Below are 18,763 nucleotides of genomic sequence, written 5' to 3'. Positions count from 1 at the left end.
CCGACACAACCAATTAGTAAGATTTATCACGTAAGCAGAACGTGTCATTCGTTACTAGCACAGCAACACCGGTGTGTTGCAGAGCAAACCCACAACATTAACAATCTGAGTACGACGTTTCGCCAGTAATTACAACCAGCTTCATCAGGCGGACAGCCAGATTATGTGGAGCAATCCTCCTGCTTCGTTCACTTTGCCCCGAATTCCATTCGCTTCTCTCTTGCTGTACTTTCGAGAGAAAAAAAAGTTCAGCTTTTTGAATACATATTTATAAATGTTTTCGTGACCCACGTTTCCACGTGCAAATGCGAATCCATCGTGGGCGCTCCTCCGAGTGAATGAACTGGGAGCCCGAGACACAAACTCCCGTCCCGCTGCTGCTGAAGTGCCACCACGTTGCCGCAAAAGCCACGGTCCATGACCACCCCCCTCCTCTAATCCATCACACACAGAGGGTGTGATCGCGCCTAGAAACCGCGCCTCTTGTCCGAGCCGAGCGCCGATTGGTTCGTTTGAATCTCGTGTCCCTTGACCCGGAAGCGCTTCGCGATCGCGCGGCCTCAGCATTCTGCAGCCGTTTCGCAGGCCTCATTCAATGTGACAACAAAAAACATCAAATTTGTGTCCTCTGCATTAATTAGCAAGGCGACTGGTCACCGACGACTGGCTGTCCGAGTGCGTGCTGTGGGACCTGGGCGCTCTGTCCGATAACAAGGCAAGTCCCTTGCGGCGTGGCGGCGGCGGCGTGTGTGGCCGCGAGCGAGGTCGTTTTAGGCGAGCCGCAGGCTTCAGGACGGGAGGCGAGGAGGCCCGCACGTGTTAAAGATTTTTTTTTTAATTCAGAGTTATGAAAGTGCTCATTGGTGTTTATGTACGGCTTTGATCAATTGTGTTGGGGTAGAGGAGCGTGTTAATGATGTGTGCGGTTCATAGTCGCATAGGTGACGAGCTCGTTTCTGAAAAATAAGTTACTACCTCAGTGGGCTTTGCCTGGTGGGGAGGGGGATGGTTTAGTTTAATTTGTACGTGTTTGAGTGGTTTGTTTACCTTTACTATGCACTACTATCATGTTTTGTATTGTTGTAACGTTCTTACCGGCTCCTACTGGACATGTGTGAAATATCGCTTTATAGCTCATCGTATTCCAGTATAAATAACATTCTGATTCTGAAGGAACGAGGGGTTTTTGAGACGGAAAGAGGGACAATCAAAAGGAGACGGACATGGACGGATACAGTCCGATGCTTCGCAACTTATGAGCGTTTCGTTCGCCACACTTAACACATTTCACCCTTGGTCCAATTTAACCCGTGCGGTGCGTTCTGCAGCAGCAGCAAACACGCGGCTGTGAAACGATGACCAACTCGAGTGAGTTCAAGCTGAATCAAAGCCCCGAGGATGGCATCACGGCCGTCAAGTTTGGACCCAACTCGTCGCAGTTCTTGCTCGTGTCGTCGTGGGACTGCACGGTGCGGCTGCACGACGTCACGGGCAATACGCAGCGCGTCAAGTACACGCACGCGGGGCCCGTGCTGGACTGTGCCTTCCAGGTACCCGCAAATGTTGCCTTTGTTGCGTTTCTCTGCGTTTGAATGCGCACTACCGTTTAGGTACAGAGTCTTGTGTGTTGCACTGTTAATTGCACTGCAAGTGGATACATTTTAATGGGGTCTGTGGGATCACACCTTTACTACGATGTCCTCATGTGAGCTTTTGTTTATGAATGTGAAGTCACAATGGCGCCGCCAAAATGATACCGCTTGAACCCACATTGTATCACGTCCCACCAATTCTCAGATCCCTGCATTTGTTTCAGAATACAAATTAAAATGGGCTACATATTCAACCTCACTTTTTAAAATCCGAAATGGTCTTTGCTCCATCGCAACTCTCCTCCCACACATTACTCAATACTCTCCTGCTGACACCCTTCACTCCACCACTCAGGCCTCTTGCTGAAATTTACTCAACTCCAAATTGTGAGGTTGATTATTCTGTTGTTGCCTCCGAAATTGAAGTAAATTGGATACCAAACCATCCACATTTTATTCATTCGAAAGTGTCGAGCTAATGTGACTATAGCTTCAATACTGCCAACAGTAATTAGATGGGGAGGCAGATGGATAATGGCAAGCCGATTGATGTGAAAATGTTGATAGACAGGCGGAAAATCTACGAGTCAAAGAAGTGATGATGAGATTGGTTGAGAACTCAGGAGACCAGAATAGTCTCACTTTCAAGAATCACCTGGGGCATTAGTGTGCCAGTCGGGGGTGATGATTGCTATATAAATATAAAATCCGAATTCAGCAATTTGTGGGCAATTTGACATCATTTACATTTGGAGCAGATGGCGCGTAGTATTACGGTTATTACACCCGCAGTAATAACTCGAGCTGCTGCTGGATTTGAACCATGAACCTCTGCAACAATCTGCGAATGCGCTAGGCCATGTCACTGCTATGTATGGACCTAAGATGGATTCTGATTTTTGGCAGGACATGACACATGCGTGGAGCGGAGGCCTGGACAACACTGTTAAATTGTACGATCTCAACTCTGAACAAGGTATGTCGCATGCTGTGTGTTTTCTTTGTTGGCTTTTGCACACTTTTATTTTTGCACTGTATGGCGTATAGCATGCATGGATACCCATAGCACGTGTTTGAAAGTCCCATTTTGCTGCTTTTGCCCTATTAGAAATCATGGTTGGCACGCACGAGGCGGCAGTGCGGTGCGTCGAGTTCTGCCCGGAGGTGAACGTAATGGTGACGGGCAGCTGGGATCAGACGGTGAAACTTTGGGATCCCCGCACACCGTGCAACGCTGGCTCGTTCCCCCAGCCCGAGCGGGTAACAATGCACATCGACCTCCCTGCGAAAAAGGGCATCACTCAAAATGTTGTCCTGTTACAATTACATCTCATCCTTCTAGGACCAAATATAGAGTTACATTTAGATGTTTGCAATGAAAGATACATTCAATATGTAGTATTTTTTTTGTCACGGTTGCTGAGCACAGCCCTAAAATGGCAAGTGAGTAGGACTTTTCTTTTTAAGGTGTAATAGTTCATGTTTCTAGAATTGATAAAGGTTTTAAGAACTTTAAAAAATTGACGATGGGAGTGAATTCAAAAGTCGAGCAATGTGAGGAAAGAAACATAAAGACAAGTGTTTTTAGCACAGTATGAGATGAAACAGCATTGTAGATTGAACCATCAGCATGGGTGGAGGAGTCCATTCTGTGTAAGAATAAGATTAATGCAAATTTTGTACAAAGCGAAATGTTATATTGAGGCTCACGGAGTAAAGAAAATTGTACACAATTCTGCTCGGCAGCATTAACTCGCTGTTGCCTCTGAACCCCGCCGTGATCGCTGCGCCCGGGAAGGTGTACACGATGGCAGTGTCGGGCGACCGCCTGATCGTGGGCACGGCCGGGCGGCGTGTCCTCGTGTGGGACCTGCGCAATATGGGCTACGTGCAGCAGCGTCGCGAGTCCAGCCTCAAGTACCAGACGCGCTGCATCCGCGCCTTCCCCAACAAGCAGGTGCGTGCACGGACTGTCCCACACGGTCCCAGTACAATTCTGATGTTTTTTTCGGGTTGTTCTGTGTCGTTCGAAACGACGTTTGATATTTCAGCTCATGTTGCTGAGAGCTTCTTCGGGAACTGAATAAAAGCATTGAATTTTCCCGTTCGTGATGCTCTTTTCCACCTCTCACCAACCGTGTTGCTCAAAATGTATGAGAATGACGGAATACACGTAGATATTCTCAAGCTGTAGTGGGACCGCTACAGTGTATTGGTCATTTCTGAATATTCTCCACGATGGGGGTGCTCTTGTCCACAAAATTCAGGCCAATCGACAGCATTTGATTCACATGCCACACACTGCTGTTGAGATTGGAGAAAACTACAGTTGCGTATAGATCAGTGACAGTGTTGGTTTTTTTGTTGCAGGCTTACGTGCTGAGCTCCATCGAGGGCCGAGTGGCCGTCGAGTACCTGGACCCGAACCCTGAGGTACAGAAGAAGAAGTACGCCTTCAAGTGCCACCGCCTCAAGGACAACGGCGTTGAACTCATCTACCCTGTCAACGCCATTGCCTTTCATAATGTGCACAACACCTTCGCCACCGGTCAGTAGCACTTCCAACATGCAGAGAGGCACACACTACTAGCTCTGCAAAGTGTGTGTGTCATTAAATCGGTGTTCTTCACAAATGATGGGTGGGGGGGGCGCTACACATTTGAAACCATTGGGGTTTGACAGCATGATGGGGGATGTTTTAAAATTTGTGTATTGTCGGGGGGCCGTAAGTCAGACTACACTAAGGGCCACCAGGGGCCGCCACTGGCCTGTGGGCCTTGAAATGAAGAACACTGGACTAAATATTTCATTCGCGGCTGCATTTGCTAGAACAAAATGTAACATGTTTTTCTTCAATTCACAGAGTTGAGTATACTCTTAATGTACCACTGGCTGATTGCTTTTGTGGCTTCCCAGGTGGCTCGGACGGCTTCGTGAACATCTGGGACCCGTTCAACAAGAAGAGGTTGTGCCAGTTCCACCGCTACCCGACGAGCATTGCGTCGCTCGCCTTCAGCATGGACGGCTCCATGATTGCCATCGCCTCCTCCTACATGTACGAGCAGGAGGACATCGCACACCCCGCCGATGAGATCTACATTCGCAACGTCACCGACGCCGAGACCAAGCCCAAGTGAGTGCCCGCTGCCTCTGTGCGCTGGTTGAGTGCACAGCACCGCTCATGAGTTTGAAAAGTAATTTAATAGAACGACTTTTTGTGTTTAGTTTGTTGTCCTTTCTCCGCACCTTCGATTAGCACGGATTTCTACATATGGTGCGAAAGTAATTCTACATACATACGCCATACCTTGTATATTGTGAGAGTTATTTGACCACAGCTTGGTGAAGGTGGGGAGCAGAGCCATGGAAATAAATCGTACGATTTATTTTGTTGTACTGCCCTCTAATGGTCATCACATAGCCTGTCACCAATAATTTCAGTAATTTTTGAATCCTTTATATTAAGTTCGCTTGCTTGCGTGCTTGCTTGCTTGCGTGCTTGCTTGCTTACGACCGTGCAAATCTTTCGGTCGTTTTTCACCCACTTCCCGTGATCCAATCGAGCTGACATTTTCCACACAGACTCGTTGTGACAGACAATTAATGTTCGTGAAAAAAAATTCCCAAAATTTTACACTTTTTAGGCAAAAAAAAAATATTTTACATATATTCAAATAGAACTCATTTTTGGCTTTGGCTGAACGTCACAGTATAAGAGCCCAGAGCGTAACCCCTCCACAGGCCGTGGCGGAGTAGCGCAGTTGGTAGCGCCCTCGCTTCCCATGCCAAAGGTCGCGGGATCGATCCCCGCGTCCTCCACAGGCGAATATATTTTTAAATCCTTTATATTAAGTTCGCTGCCACGCATATAAAGGATTTATAGTGAAAAACTTTGTTTTTACGGGTTATACTTATTAAAAAATATAATCTGTGAGAAATACAAATATTTTTCGAAGTGTCATGCAACAACATTTTTTTCCAATAGCAGGGTGTGTGGGAAAGTTAAACTTTAAAGTTTTTTTCTTTCTAACCAGGTGAAAACTCAAGAAACCAAGGGTAGTCTCATTTGTAAGAGTGACCTACATCACCTAATTTAAAAAAAGCTAAATAAAAGAAGGTAAAGCAGTGAAGTGAAGAAATTCGAGCAAAAACACAATGAGGAGTTAACATATTTTTAAACCTCTAGTGTGCATATAAAAAGGTCAATTCAAGGGATATCAAAATAAGTTGTGTGAAAACATGACTATTTTCTAGTATATGGGCTTGTATTGCTTTTGCAAGAGTTCTGAGTGGATTCTTTATCACATCGCATGTTGGCACATTGGACTAGCATTGTGGAAAAAAGAGCACAACGTCGCAATCATCTGGGTTTCATTTTCATAAAAGTCATTGGCATTGGTCAACTCCGCCGAGCGCGGGTGTTCACGAAGACTGAATCATCGTTAAACCGATACCCGATGCGGAGTGGTTAAAATCACCGCTGGGAATTTCAGAGGTTGCATGGCATGGTGTTAGTCCCACCACCGCTTCAAGCCACATGCTCGCCAAAGTCATCCAAAATTGTCTTTGCTTACACGTATGTGAGCACACTCTTGATTGTGCTCACTTGCAGTCATCTGTGTGTGATTAGCATTTTTGTGCGAGTATATTTGACGCTTGCATAATTCACACCATAGCGTAAAATGGAGATCTTTCGCACATTGCGTACCAAATGTTTTCTTTTTCTTTCTACAAAGCTCAAATATGCTTTGAAATTTAAAGTAATAAAAATGTGTTGAGATAATTTATTCAGTCTACAATGAACCATTGTCTGGTGGCAAACAGCAGTTTACATAATACAATGTTTAGCATATAAAAAAGCAGAAAAATCACAGGTCAAGCTTTTAAATCACTGAACCAGTTACTAGCTATACAACACATACAGCAGTATCTTCCTGCGTCACAATCTACATGTTATTAAATGTTTTTTTCGTCATGGACCATTATATTATTTCAAATGGAAATATTTTCAGGAGCTAAATGGCAATGTCGAGATCTTGTTGCCATTAGAGTGCTTCAGGAGAGAGTTGGTGCAATTTTACTATTCCATTTAAGATACGCGGATTAAAGTGGTTTACTATATGGTCAATAGTTTGGGTTGCATGGCCAGTCGCATTGTGGCTTGTCTTTAACTTTACATTCTTGAAGGAGATGTGCGCAGCGGCCTGTTGATGATTCAGATGCGGTTGATAGTTACACCAGTGTCTTCAAGGGATGTCAAAGCCAGGAGGTGCAATGTTTGGGTCTCGAAAGAGGTGTTTGTTCTGGACGTCGGCGTTCGTCTGTCCGCCAGCCTTCTTTCTGCATATTGTCCATTCTACCAATGTAATAAGATGGCTTACCTATTACATTCAGACCAAGCTTTTTTTCTGGTGTAGATTGTATAGAGTCTGGTTGTCTTGAGCTTGCAAGACAGTTCTTCTCACATACGTTTATTCAGCATTATGCCAACACTAGATTTCCTTGAGAAATTTGCACTTGCCGCTAGTCCCTGCAGTTTATCTATTTATTTTATTAGCACTTTCCAATGAGTCCCAGGCTGCGGAACAGCACTGGAGCGGAGGACCTCACTAACATACTGTAAGCAATGTTATTCATTTGGGGTTTTCTTTACTTGCTTTTGAAAAAAATATTTAATTAGGTAATGTAAAAATGCTAGAGTTGTAAATAATAATTTGGTGCTTTGTTTTTTTCCAGGTCGTCTTAGGGGGAATAATCCAACATAACACCAGAAGAGCACGACTCTACATCTCCACTATCTCTCCTGCTTTATGATCTCCTTTGTGACTTTTTCAAATTATTTTCTTCTAGTATGAAGCACTGTTCGGCTTGACAAATGGGATGTTGCAGATTGTTCATTTGGTCTTTTGTAAATGTCTTTCCAAGAGGCAATTCACAGTCCCTGCATCACTGTGCTTTGACCGTTTGCCAAGATTCTGCCGCACATTTTGTTTATATTTTCTTTCAAGTACTTGCAGTCCATATGTCGAGCTTCTTTCGCACCGTACGTAGTCAACCGTGTATTGGTAGTTGTCCCTATCAATGCATGGCGTGTTTTTGAATATAAGTGTTGTAAGTGTTTGAAGCAAGGGACGTTTGCTCATAAAAACAGCTGTCACAGAACATCTGTTGCTCAGCTGCACCATCGCTGTTATTCAGTAAAGTGTACTGGATAACAGCTGAGCACAGATTTTAGTTATAAGCAATGCAGACCTTTTTTAACAAAAGGAGCTGATAAAATGAAGGCAGCATTCTGATAAAGTTTCTTAGATGTGCACATAATGCGTATGATGTGCAATGGTGTTTTTTTGTCAATACTTAAGGTTTTCTTTTAAGAATCGGTCAATTGTGGCTTTTTAAAACTGGTTACACAGTAAAATGCAGGGGCCCAGTGAATTGTACTCCATAGGGAACATTTTCTTGCGTCCTTTGACCACAAAGCTGTCACTTTCAAAGTTGCGTTCTTTACAATTTCCCTCTATCTAATGCAACACAATTTTCACACACTTTTGCGTAAACATGCTTAAAATGTACCCGTTTACATTTAATAAAGAAAAACAAATAAGTATAAACAGCTAATTCTTATGTGTGTTTATTCTAAATCCACATTCGTGAAATGTGATGGAGCAGACTCGGGTGAAGAGGGTGCATCACCTATAGACTGGTCTTAGAATTTAGAGAGCATAAAGTTTTAAGTGAATATAGCTGATATTTAATACAAAACTAAATAATTATCTGCCATTGTGCATGGAACAGTGAAGTTATGTACATGGCGCACTGGGTGTTGGTGTGACATTCAGATTTTCTTAATTTTACCGATTTGATTCGATGTGAGCTGCGATAATCTTGTGAATATAAGCAGATATGAGGACTAAACTGAAATGTCTGGACCTTTTGAACTACTGCTGCAACTTCTCAAGATACGTCGCGTGAAGATGTGTTTTTTCTTTGCACATTCTTCAACCCATGAATGAAATGTTTTGTATTGGTCAATAACATTTTTATGGTGGAGTACCGTAGCAAACAGGCCATAATAACGATGGCACTTTACTAGAGCAGTGAGCTATTCACTTTTTTTCTTTTCCGAGGCCATGAAAAATATAGTTTATAATAGAATGCAGTGCATACGGTGACAATTACACTAATCATAACAGCTTCTTAATTCACGATAGTGTGCGATTTAAGATGTGAATCGTAGCGCTCCTGATAGGGCAGTGTTCTTCATTGCAAGGTCCACAGGCCATTGGTGGCCCCTGGTGGCCTTTAGTGCAGCCCCCACGAATATGAAACACCACATCATGCTGTCAAACCCAATGGTTTCAAATGTGTGGTGGCCCTCACTGATGTCTTATTGGTAAAAGTGGCCCCTCTCTGAAAATTAGTGAAGAACACTGATGGGGGGGGGGGGGGCAGACGAGAGGATGGACCAAGCCCCGCTATTGGCTGAGTAGCACGCGGCTCACATGGGTGATGGGCACACGTGAGTCTGCAGCTTCCCCGCAGCCGCGGAAGGTCAGAACAGCGCTGGCGGGCAGCACAGTGATGCCAGCCGAGGGGCGCCACGCCCAGCCGTCTGTGCCTCGTTCATACATCTGCACAGACACCTGGTTACACACGGGACACAGAACGGTGCTTTACAGTACGTCGATATGCCTGCCCATCCCATTCAGTACGCGGAAGAAATGTAAATATGCGTCGGTTAAAATCAATGCTTTATGAGCATCAGTGACCACAAAAAAAGCAAATCAAATTTGGCTACATTTTCTATTCTGATAAAGATATCGTTTGATTGTTGTGCGACAAATATTGTCACCGGAGTGAAAGTGCTGTCCCCCTATTGCATAGTACAGGTCATGCAATAGTTTTGTTCTCTAACATGGGGTACAGGGACTCCTACTTACAAACATTTGATTTAAGAATTTCAGAGAGACGAACAAACCTGTCTATGTTCAGTTGCCTGTTCGGACCGAGAGTCGGAAGTTCAACTGCCGTGCAATAGATGGTGGTGGTGGGATCTACATCTGCAGAACATGAATAACCAGTGGCATCTACGGGAGATTATACAACTTTAAAGCCAAATCATGAAATCGCTGGGAGGGCTACATCTTCACACACCTTGCGAATTATCTGGAAGATAATCTGGCAGACCCACCGTGGGCATGTACCCGAGCAGCGCCCATAGATAGCCCAGGATGGTGCTGTGCTGGTGCTTGAACTCCAGCGTCTCGATGTGAGCGCGATCCATGCCGAGGTGGGAGCAGCTGTGGAAGTCGCCCAGAAGGCGGCGTCCACCCTGCAGCTCCAGCACATCCCAGGTGCCCAGGGCGCGCAGCCCGGCCCGCGCTCGCCGCACAGCATCCGCCGACAGCCGCCCTGCGTACCAGTGGGTAAAATACATCCTACATTGCAGTGCTCTTCATTGCGAGACCCGCGGGCCACTGGCGGCCCCTGGTGGCCTTTATTGCAGCCCCCGACAATACACAAATGTGTGGCGGCCCTCGCAATGATGTATTGTCAAGCGAAAGTAGCCCGCCTCTGAAAATTAGTGAAGTACGCTGCTATATTGTATTGGTGGAGCACGGAAGGCCCGTGGATGGGGGGTGAGCGGAGACGATCTTTATTTGTGTATTTATAATAACTGACAAGCAAGCGACTGCGGAGTAGAACAAGCAATGGGGCCTTTCGTCAAATGCTTCCCATCAACAGCATAGGAGCGGCAAGTCTGGTGGTGCTCCCTATGTACTCTGTGACCTAGCTCGCTAAGAGAGGGCGAGTTGTCAAAATGCTATCACAGGTGAACCATTCAACGGCAGCAACGAAGACGTTCATCAACTTACAGCCAATGCCGTTGAATGGCTAAAGAACTTGGGCACTAATTAATAGCGTTCGTTGCTGTTTCAAAAATCAGTTGCTTGTCTGTGCAACATTGCTGTACAGAAGAAGACTGACAAGGACATGCTCAGTAAGGCAAGAGGCCCGAGGCTGTTTGCCTCTCGGCAAAGATAAATCAGTACGGTAAGTCCTCGCTTCACATGTGTTCACACTGCGTGTTTTCACTATAATGCGGTTCATCCATTGGGGAACACTTTGCACAACGTGGAACGTGCCCGTTGTAACGCGGAACGTGCACCGTTATAACGGGTTTCTGAGCGGTCAACGACAAACTACTTTTTTGAGTTGAGCAGCTTTGCGGATTAATACAGTTCGCGCAGTGGTACAGTAACGCGGCAGTGTACCTTCAGTTATTTCTCCCACCATCTCACTCTGCGTACATCGCATCTCGCCAAACTTTACCGTTGCATTATGGGGAAGTAGTTTTTTTTTTAACATGGCACTTTTCAGGAACGTGTCTCCCGTGTTAAACGAGGACTACCTGTAATGCAAAAGGCGCGAGTGTCCCTCTCCGCAGTTGAAGCACCCTTGTGTGTTTGTGTGCGAGCGTTGTCTTGATGGTCACTGTGCTCCTTTACCGTTGAGCCAGTGCGGCGTGAGCGAGTCGGTAACCCGCGCCATCCACCCACGTTGCAGCGAGCGGACGAAAGCGGCCACCTCCGCGGCCGGGACCACCACCGGCTCAGGCTCCGTGCTGGGGATCAGCTCCGTGCTGGGGACCTGCAGTTCGCATGCCGGGTTGAGCAGCAGCAGGCGGGCGTGCACGGCCTCCTTGTGGAGCTCCACCCCGAGACCGCTTAGGTGCTTGCGCAGTTGCTCGCTCTTCAGCTGTAGGGAGGTCCCGGGTCGGCCATACGGATGAGTGGGAAAGTGTGGTCATCAGGCATTCAAAGGTGGGCAATGCAATGCGTTTCGAATTGACACTGCGTCTCCATGTGATCGCATCTCAAGACGCTGTGCAGAAACAGTGAGCATATTGAACTAACCGCCCTCGCTGAGATTCTATATATTGCCGTGATTGGAATGACACTTCTTTCAATGTTCCCTACTGCCAAGCTTGCAGGACAGGCGGTGAGACACCTAATGCCCTAAGGGACAGCTGCCACTGGGGAATGGCCCTTTTTAAATGTTTAAAGTGCTCTGAGATGTCCCGGGGTATAGGAGGGAGCTATAGCAAAGCAACATTATTATTATTAAGAACTGATTATACTGTATGCTTATATTGTTGTATGTATAATGAGAATAATAGTTTTAATATATACACATTGTTACGCGCATAGTAGTCATAAACAATTACAATATAGACAAGTAAATAACTTATTAAAGGAAAATTCTTGACAAAGTATAACCCCCTAAAAATGGTACTTTGATGTAATTTCTGAGTCTCAATACTTATTCTGGAGAGTCCTACTTTGGGATGTTTAACCAAATATTTTGCCTGTGGAGGGAAACCAGAGCACCCTGGCTAAAACCCACACGTAGCATGTAGTAACACTCGAAGTTTCACAGACGGCTTTTATGAATGCGCTTGCTGTAGCCCCATCTGACCACCTCGCACCCTGGCAGATTCGGGAGTCTCTTAAATTTGCGTGATCCACCTACACTTGCCTTCAGAGCGCTAGATTAGAGGTGTGTGCCACCGCACCCAGCGTTGATGGCAAGGCTTCGCTGGGGGGCATGGAGGTTTGTTTTTGGGGATGTCTACCAAGCGGCTGGTCTGAATTATCCACTAACCATGTTTTGCCAACATTCCGAATCCACTGGCTCTGCAGAGAACCATGTGGTTTATGTGACCGTAATCACGTGCGCAAATGGGGGGGGAAAAAAATCGGTGCATGCAAGTGCAACTGTTTCGGTAAACACTTCAACAATTTTCTAGTATTACACCACAATTGCAGGGAATTATCCCACCATAAATAATCGTAACAAAACTTTGTAACGCGTACATATTAACAATACTAATGCTAATTTGTAATGCGCACAATTTTTGCTTTCCTGGAGGCAGCGACCCTGATGCGCAAACGGACAAGTCGTTCGATCGCGAACTCGGAGGTGTGGAAGGCACTTGCATATAGCGGTGCACGAGGTGGCAGTCGCACAATTTAAAAAAAGCAACCCTCTGCTCCATAAGCCAGCCCGGCATGTCTACCGATCTCTAAAAAAGCAACCCTCTCCCTCATAACCCAGCCCGGCATGTCATCTAATCTCTAAAAAAGCAACCCTCTGCACCATGACCCAGCCTGGCATGTCATCTAATCTCTAAAAAAGCAACACTCTGCCCCATACCCCAGCCCGGCATGTCTACCGATCTTGGGTTCATTGCACACATCGCTCGCCGTGCAAAAATAAATACAGAAGTCTTTAAAGTTGCAGGCGGATAAGAGGTTGTAAATTCTATAGCATCCCTTCGAAATTCAATTTAAATTAAGCATGATTTTACCACGTATCAAGCAAGAGTGTGACGATGCACAAGTTAATCGATTGTCAATTCTCAAGCTGAAAATACGTGCATCGAATTGCATGTTCAAGAATCAATTACTTTAGTTTTGTATGGAGTGAATCTCAGCAATTTAGTGACTGGGGTGAATTTTGCACCCCTAGTCCTGAGCAAGGAAGGAGCAGTTTGACAAGTGATACATGGCAGTGTACTGCAGTGGCATAAAATGAGCCTTAAGATGCGGCCACTTTTAAAATTACACAGTTGTGGTGGTGCGTCGGAGAAGCAACGTAGGTTTAACAGTGGTGACCGCAAGTTGGAATCCAGCGCCATAAATTCACAGCGCGGGGCGAAAGGATGGCCATAGCGGAGTATGTAAAATGTAGATCGTTTACAGCTTCAAACTGCCCCATGCACTTGTACACCCTGCACACTACACATTGCAGTTCTCTTCTAATTAATTATTCTCAAAAACTTTCGAGAAGCGTAACGATCAGAGTGCAGATAAAAGCAACGGCTCTGTTACGACGCATCACTGATGCAAAAAAAAAGTAGTTATGTTAGTCACGTAATTGTATGGATGCTCGTGGTTATATTAAAGAAATATATTCGGGGTTCCCCCCCACCCAGTCATATTCCAATGTTGCCATGTGTCATGTCATGAAATGAAGACATTTCCTTTCATAATACAGATTTTTTTGGGTTAGATCGCGTAAATGTATAAATGTGTCGTTAAACCCGCCACCACCCGACACAGCCAATTAGTAAGGTTTGTCAAGTAAACAGAACAAGCCAATTCGTCACTAGTACAGCACTAACCGGTGTGTTGGAGAGCAAAGCCACAACATTAACAATCTGAGTACGACGTTTCGCCAGTAATTACAACTAGCTTCATTAGGCGACAGCCAGATGTTTAGCTCGCAGTTAGAAAATGAAGCCACTTCAATATCCACACTAGGGACATCTTTTACATTCCCTGCAAGGAGTGTTTTAGGATGATGAATAAAAATGTGTTAATTCTCGGATCTGATAGAAGCCAAATTAAGTTGAAGGATAAATGTATTGTCATTGTTAACCGTGTACATGCAATCAACAATTCATATAATTCTGTTTAACCATGGAATCTTGATGAATATCAAAACCCAGAATCTCCACAGTGCTGGCTCAATGCCCTCACATGGAATAGCCACCCGATCACCTTAACTTACAGAAAATCAAATACTCTTTTAAATCACAATTGTTAAGCAAATAGCTTGTGCTCATTGGTTGTGATCATTGGTTGTGCATACCTTGATGAGTTTCACAGGATCGACACACGGCGTGTAGCCACCGCCCAGCCAACTGCCACCCCTTGGATCATGGATGTCCCAGTGACCCTGGCGCGGGGTCACCAGACCCGACCACGTCTTCAGGTCAATGCAGTAGAGTCCAGATCCTGGGTCACGTGCATGAGAGTGTAAACATCGTGTTGCACCGTCAAGCCGTGAGATCTTTCATGTCTATTCCCAGAATACGGATCGAACACACGCAATTCCGTTCAAATATGGACTTGCAAACCACAGGTGGGGTCAATACTGGCGTGGGGGTTAACACACGGCGTTAAGCACCCAATGACCTGACTTCCATTTCCAGCCCAAGCTAACACACTTCATCAACTTGCATCGACCAGTGTGGTGAATTATCGTGCAAAAGTTTTCCCTGTCAATCTGGTAATGGAGTGTTCCTGAATTGGCAAGTGCTGAATGCAAAATTAATGAATGCTCCTTCTTAAGTCTAGGCTCGATGGGGAATTCTGAAGTCTTCTGCAGCTGTCGATCTTAGCCTTCTCCGAGCGTTTCCGACGCGACTTACCCGTGAAGACGATCACGCTGACGTCACGCCGGGAGCTGTGCCGCTCGTCTGGAACCCGCACCCCGCACAGGATGTCCTCATGTGCCACCCCGGCCACCTCCCTGTCGGCAGGGATAATATCGGTCGCGAAAACCTACGTGTTAAACTGGCACGCATGTGTTTGATATGAGTACACGACACGCTGCGTGTTGTGGTCCCAGTTGCATCCGTTGACAAACATTGGGAGTATCCCTGGGTTGACTAATAGCATGTGGGGAGATGGCCCAATTGCCTCCACTGCCTCATTTCTGCTCAGCATTTGACAAACATATGGCGAGATATTTGCGCACGTGCACCTCGTCTGAAACACAACTTGGTGGTGAACGGTGGCGGTTAGTGTGTCGCAGCGGTACAGGCACTGCACTGCACACATGGTGACCTGAGGTTCATTTCCGGCCATGTCTCATGAGTTGTAAGTGATATCTGAACTGGTCCTGGGTACCCCTCTTCACCAACCCGCACTGACCTGCGTGATGAAGTATGGTCAAACAACAACAATCTTGCCCGACACTGCGTGGGGAAGCCTTCGTCCAGCACTGAATTTGAATGTTAAATACATACCAAGTGTGTGTGTATATATATTATTTCATCAGGATCATAATATTTACACTGGAGGAATCCGATGAGCTATAAAGCTCTTTTTCACAGATGTCCACTTGCACAAAGTCTACTCCGTGCAACCTTACCACTGCTCTTACTCTGCATCTGAGGGGGGGATTGACTTGGAACCAACCTGAGCTGGGTGATGAAATCCCGCACGAGGGCTCGTTCGAAGTTGACCTCTTGGTGCTCGGGGCTGGCCGGCGGGCTACTGGCTTGCTTCGCCTCGCTCAGCCGGGCTTGGAACTGAGACACCATGTGTCTGCAGGGCAAGCGTGCGGTCATGAGCACGCGCCACAACCCTTTGAGTTCAGTCCGGTAATTGGTGTGTGGCTCAAGACGAAGTTTCCACAAATTATTCTTGACAAAGCACTGGGTGCTGACAGGGCCTGTGGTGGAAATTCCACGCTAAGCTACTATGGACTTTCGCACCAAGTGGCACAGCTTACCAGGTGGTACTCGTTTAACCGACCTTGGAAGCATGATGGTGGTGATGCGTTTGCTGGGCTAGATTTGTACATATGACATTAAATACCAAGCGTTAATGCATTCAATATTTAAATATGAATTAATATCGGTCTCCCCATAGCTTTACGGTTAAACCTTTTCCGACATGCACATCTGTGTATCATGAGTATACGTATGCACCCACCTGTACAGCACACGTTAAAACATGACATTGTTATGTGTGAAAAATATGTACATGGTGAACATACTCTGGCACCCGATTTTAATAAACCATAGCCCTCCTTGCACATTAAACATTCAAGGTGATACTTTCAGAATTTTCTCCAGTTATCTATGTTTTGGTTCTTGCAAACTACACATCAAACAAAAGTGTTATCAACTGCAGCTCACGAATGATCTCACCCCTAAGGGTGACAACCACAGCCGCTGCTCAGGGCGCACTGCTCGAGTGTGGGAATAATGGACGAGTTAGTTTGAGGGGCTGCTACGCACCTCCGATGACCACGCTTGGCTACGTACGGCGCAAGAAAGTTCAACATGCGTCAGTGGTGGATCTAGAAACTTGCAAACGGATGTGTGGAGGGGGCGATCCAGAAATTATGTTTTTTTTTAATGTGGCTTTACATTCATGTAACAAAAAATAATCTTTACTGTAATACCCCTGCTTAATATAACATTGCAATTGTATGGGTCTCAAGGGGTCGGGGGAGTTTTGGTGCCCTAAAAACACAACGAATGCCCGCTAATTATTATTGAAAGCCTTAATGGGTCTGAAAAGTTTTCCTGAGTGGCTGGTAACTTATGTACCCGGAGAAAACCCATAAATCGCAGGATACAACTCAACGCTTCGTAAAGACTTCAGAATCAATGTATGTACTGTCATCTCACCACCTGAGCCTATCTCAGGCAGCCTCCCTCCAAATATTAACCAGGCTCAAGCCTGCTCAACCTCCGAGATCTACAGAGAAAGATCCAACAACACATTGCACCACCATCTCATGACCACCTTTGCAACCTCGGCCAACAATACCTGGCATTGCCAGCCAGTCTCCCATCCAATTAACAATCAGGATGACTTGGGTCACAGACCGAGGCTGGTGGCACACGCAACCCCACCACGTACCTCGCGATGTAGAAGGGAGGCGACAGGAATAACATTTTGAGGCTTTGGCTGCGTTCGTCCCCTCGCCAATTGAGAATGTCAGGATCCATGCGCCATGGAACTCTCCGGACCTCACTCCTTGGACTTCATGCGTCCTTCGTAGCCGCTCGTCAGCACGGGTGACCAGCGTTTATCCCTGCGCCGTCACGGAAACCTGCAGTCTGGGCCCTTCAATATATATAGCCCCTGCTGCGTGTAATAATCCCACATTATTAAAAGTAACCCTGGCTCCATTGCTATTGGGCAAACAGTTCAGAAAGTTCCAAAGTGGATTCTATTACAATCCAAACAGTCCAAATGGTATGGCGTTTCACGGTTGGGCAATATTTCGTCTGACCGGTCATGAATGAGAGCTTCCTAATGGGAAACAGGCCGAGGAAAGGGCTTTTGACATTCCTGCTCAGGAAATGTAACGTTTGACCCTAGATTTGAAGCTTTCGTGACTGCAAGTATTCATATTCTTAGGCTTGATACAGCAAGCGTGCTGTGACGGTTCCACCTGAAGACGGAAGCTTGTGTTGCCTCCGAAACGTCGTGATTTTTATTTTATTTTTTATTTTACTTTTATTAATTTTAATTTTTTACCTACGTGACTTTACCGGAAAAAACCTAAGAATAACGTTTGACCACAGACGAGAAGTCGGCACAGCTCGTAGGGAAGTGCTGCCCGCTCTTTTGACTTCTTTATAATGCCCTCCATGTCAGGTGTGGTCATCGTTGAGCGCTGGTGCTTATGATAGTTAATAGGCTTCCAGTTATCAACATTGTGCATCGGAATTGGCACAATTTCTTACATATTTTTTGTTATGTTTAATTATTTGCGTTTTTTCAAAAGTCGACAACACGTTTGATACACTTATTTAATATATCGTGCATATATAGGGAGTCAAACATAGCAACATGTACCATGGCAATACAAGCCAGTGAAACTCTTCCATGTTTGGAGAGCAGCCCACGGAAGCATTTACCAGCGCCACCTCTTGGATTCCTTCAAATGGTGTCCACTGCATACACGAGAGGGCAACACTTTCCCACCCATCCTGCCACTGCAAGCAATTTCGTTGCATGCCATTGGGGCCGTACATAAATGACGTCACGCGATTTTGGACGAATTTTGACCCCCCCCCTCGTCACACGGCGTCACAAAAAGTCAGACCCCCCCCAAATGACGTCACAAAGCTCTGCCCCTCCCCCAAAACCATATTGCCATTTTTAAAATAAAACATGCTTCAAATCGCTTTAAAATATTGTCATTGTAGTGCGTATTTAATGTGGCGCTGCACTCTGATGTTGTAGGAGTGTTGTTATAACAATTAGTGTTGTTATAACAATTCTATATTGATTTAAATTTGCGCATTTTGATGTGACGTCACATTTCTCACCCTCCCCCCTAGGAGCGTGACGTCATTTATGGACGGCCCCATTGCCACGAAATCACAAATGAACCACGATACCGTGCTGATCTCGTCAAGGACCAGCCGCTTGTGGCTGGTCATCGAATAAAGACGGCGGCCACCGCATCGCGCACTTTCAGATGTGCTTCTGCGGCCGTCTGGAACGCTCTTCCTTCCGCTATTACTAAGCCACTGGAGCTATGCACTTTTCAATCTAAAAATGAAAACGAATTTCTCTAAAACTGCTTTTTGTGTTTAGTTTGCATACCCGTCAACCCCTGATCAGTGC

General features: G+C 45.8%; 2 protein-coding genes across 3 annotated transcripts; one reads left to right on the top strand and one right to left on the bottom strand.

Annotated features, from left to right (window-relative positions):
- The first annotated feature begins 502 nt into the window (after nucleotides 1-502).
- On the top strand, nucleotides 503-8,203 carry BUB3 (BUB3 mitotic checkpoint protein). Its single transcript, XM_078592964.1, has 8 exons — nucleotides 503-715; nucleotides 1,329-1,550; nucleotides 2,499-2,568; nucleotides 2,701-2,852; nucleotides 3,391-3,549; nucleotides 3,963-4,140; nucleotides 4,509-4,725; nucleotides 7,329-8,203. Exons 2-8 carry the CDS (start codon nucleotides 1,356-1,358, stop codon nucleotides 7,336-7,338), a joined length of 981 nt encoding a protein of 326 aa, XP_078449090.1. The 5' UTR covers nucleotides 503-715; nucleotides 1,329-1,355; the 3' UTR covers nucleotides 7,339-8,203.
- On the bottom strand, nucleotides 6,293-17,240 carry LOC144717555 (uncharacterized). Of its 2 annotated transcripts, XM_078592961.1 has the most exons (7): nucleotides 17,042-17,240; nucleotides 15,584-15,712; nucleotides 14,812-14,912; nucleotides 14,250-14,395; nucleotides 11,102-11,351; nucleotides 9,784-10,004; nucleotides 6,293-9,235 (listed from the first exon to the last, which is right to left on the bottom strand). In XM_078592961.1, exons 1-7 carry the CDS (start codon nucleotides 17,128-17,130, stop codon nucleotides 9,068-9,070), a joined length of 1,104 nt encoding a protein of 367 aa, XP_078449087.1. In that variant the 5' UTR covers nucleotides 17,131-17,240; the 3' UTR covers nucleotides 6,293-9,067. The 2 variants fall into 2 exon arrangements, with proteins under 2 accessions (XP_078449087.1, XP_078449088.1); XM_078592962.1 differs by lacking the exon at nucleotides 15,584-15,712.
- Nucleotides 17,241-18,763: the final 1,523 nt, after the last annotated feature.

This window comes from Lampetra planeri, chromosome 4, assembly GCF_965212315.1.
Source record: "Lampetra planeri chromosome 4, kcLamPlan1.2.h2, whole genome shotgun sequence".
NCBI lineage: Eukaryota > Metazoa > Chordata > Hyperoartia > Petromyzontiformes > Petromyzontidae > Lampetra > Lampetra planeri.
Note: the sequence above shows the minus strand (reverse complement) of the source record. Positions and strands in the feature narration are given on the sequence as shown.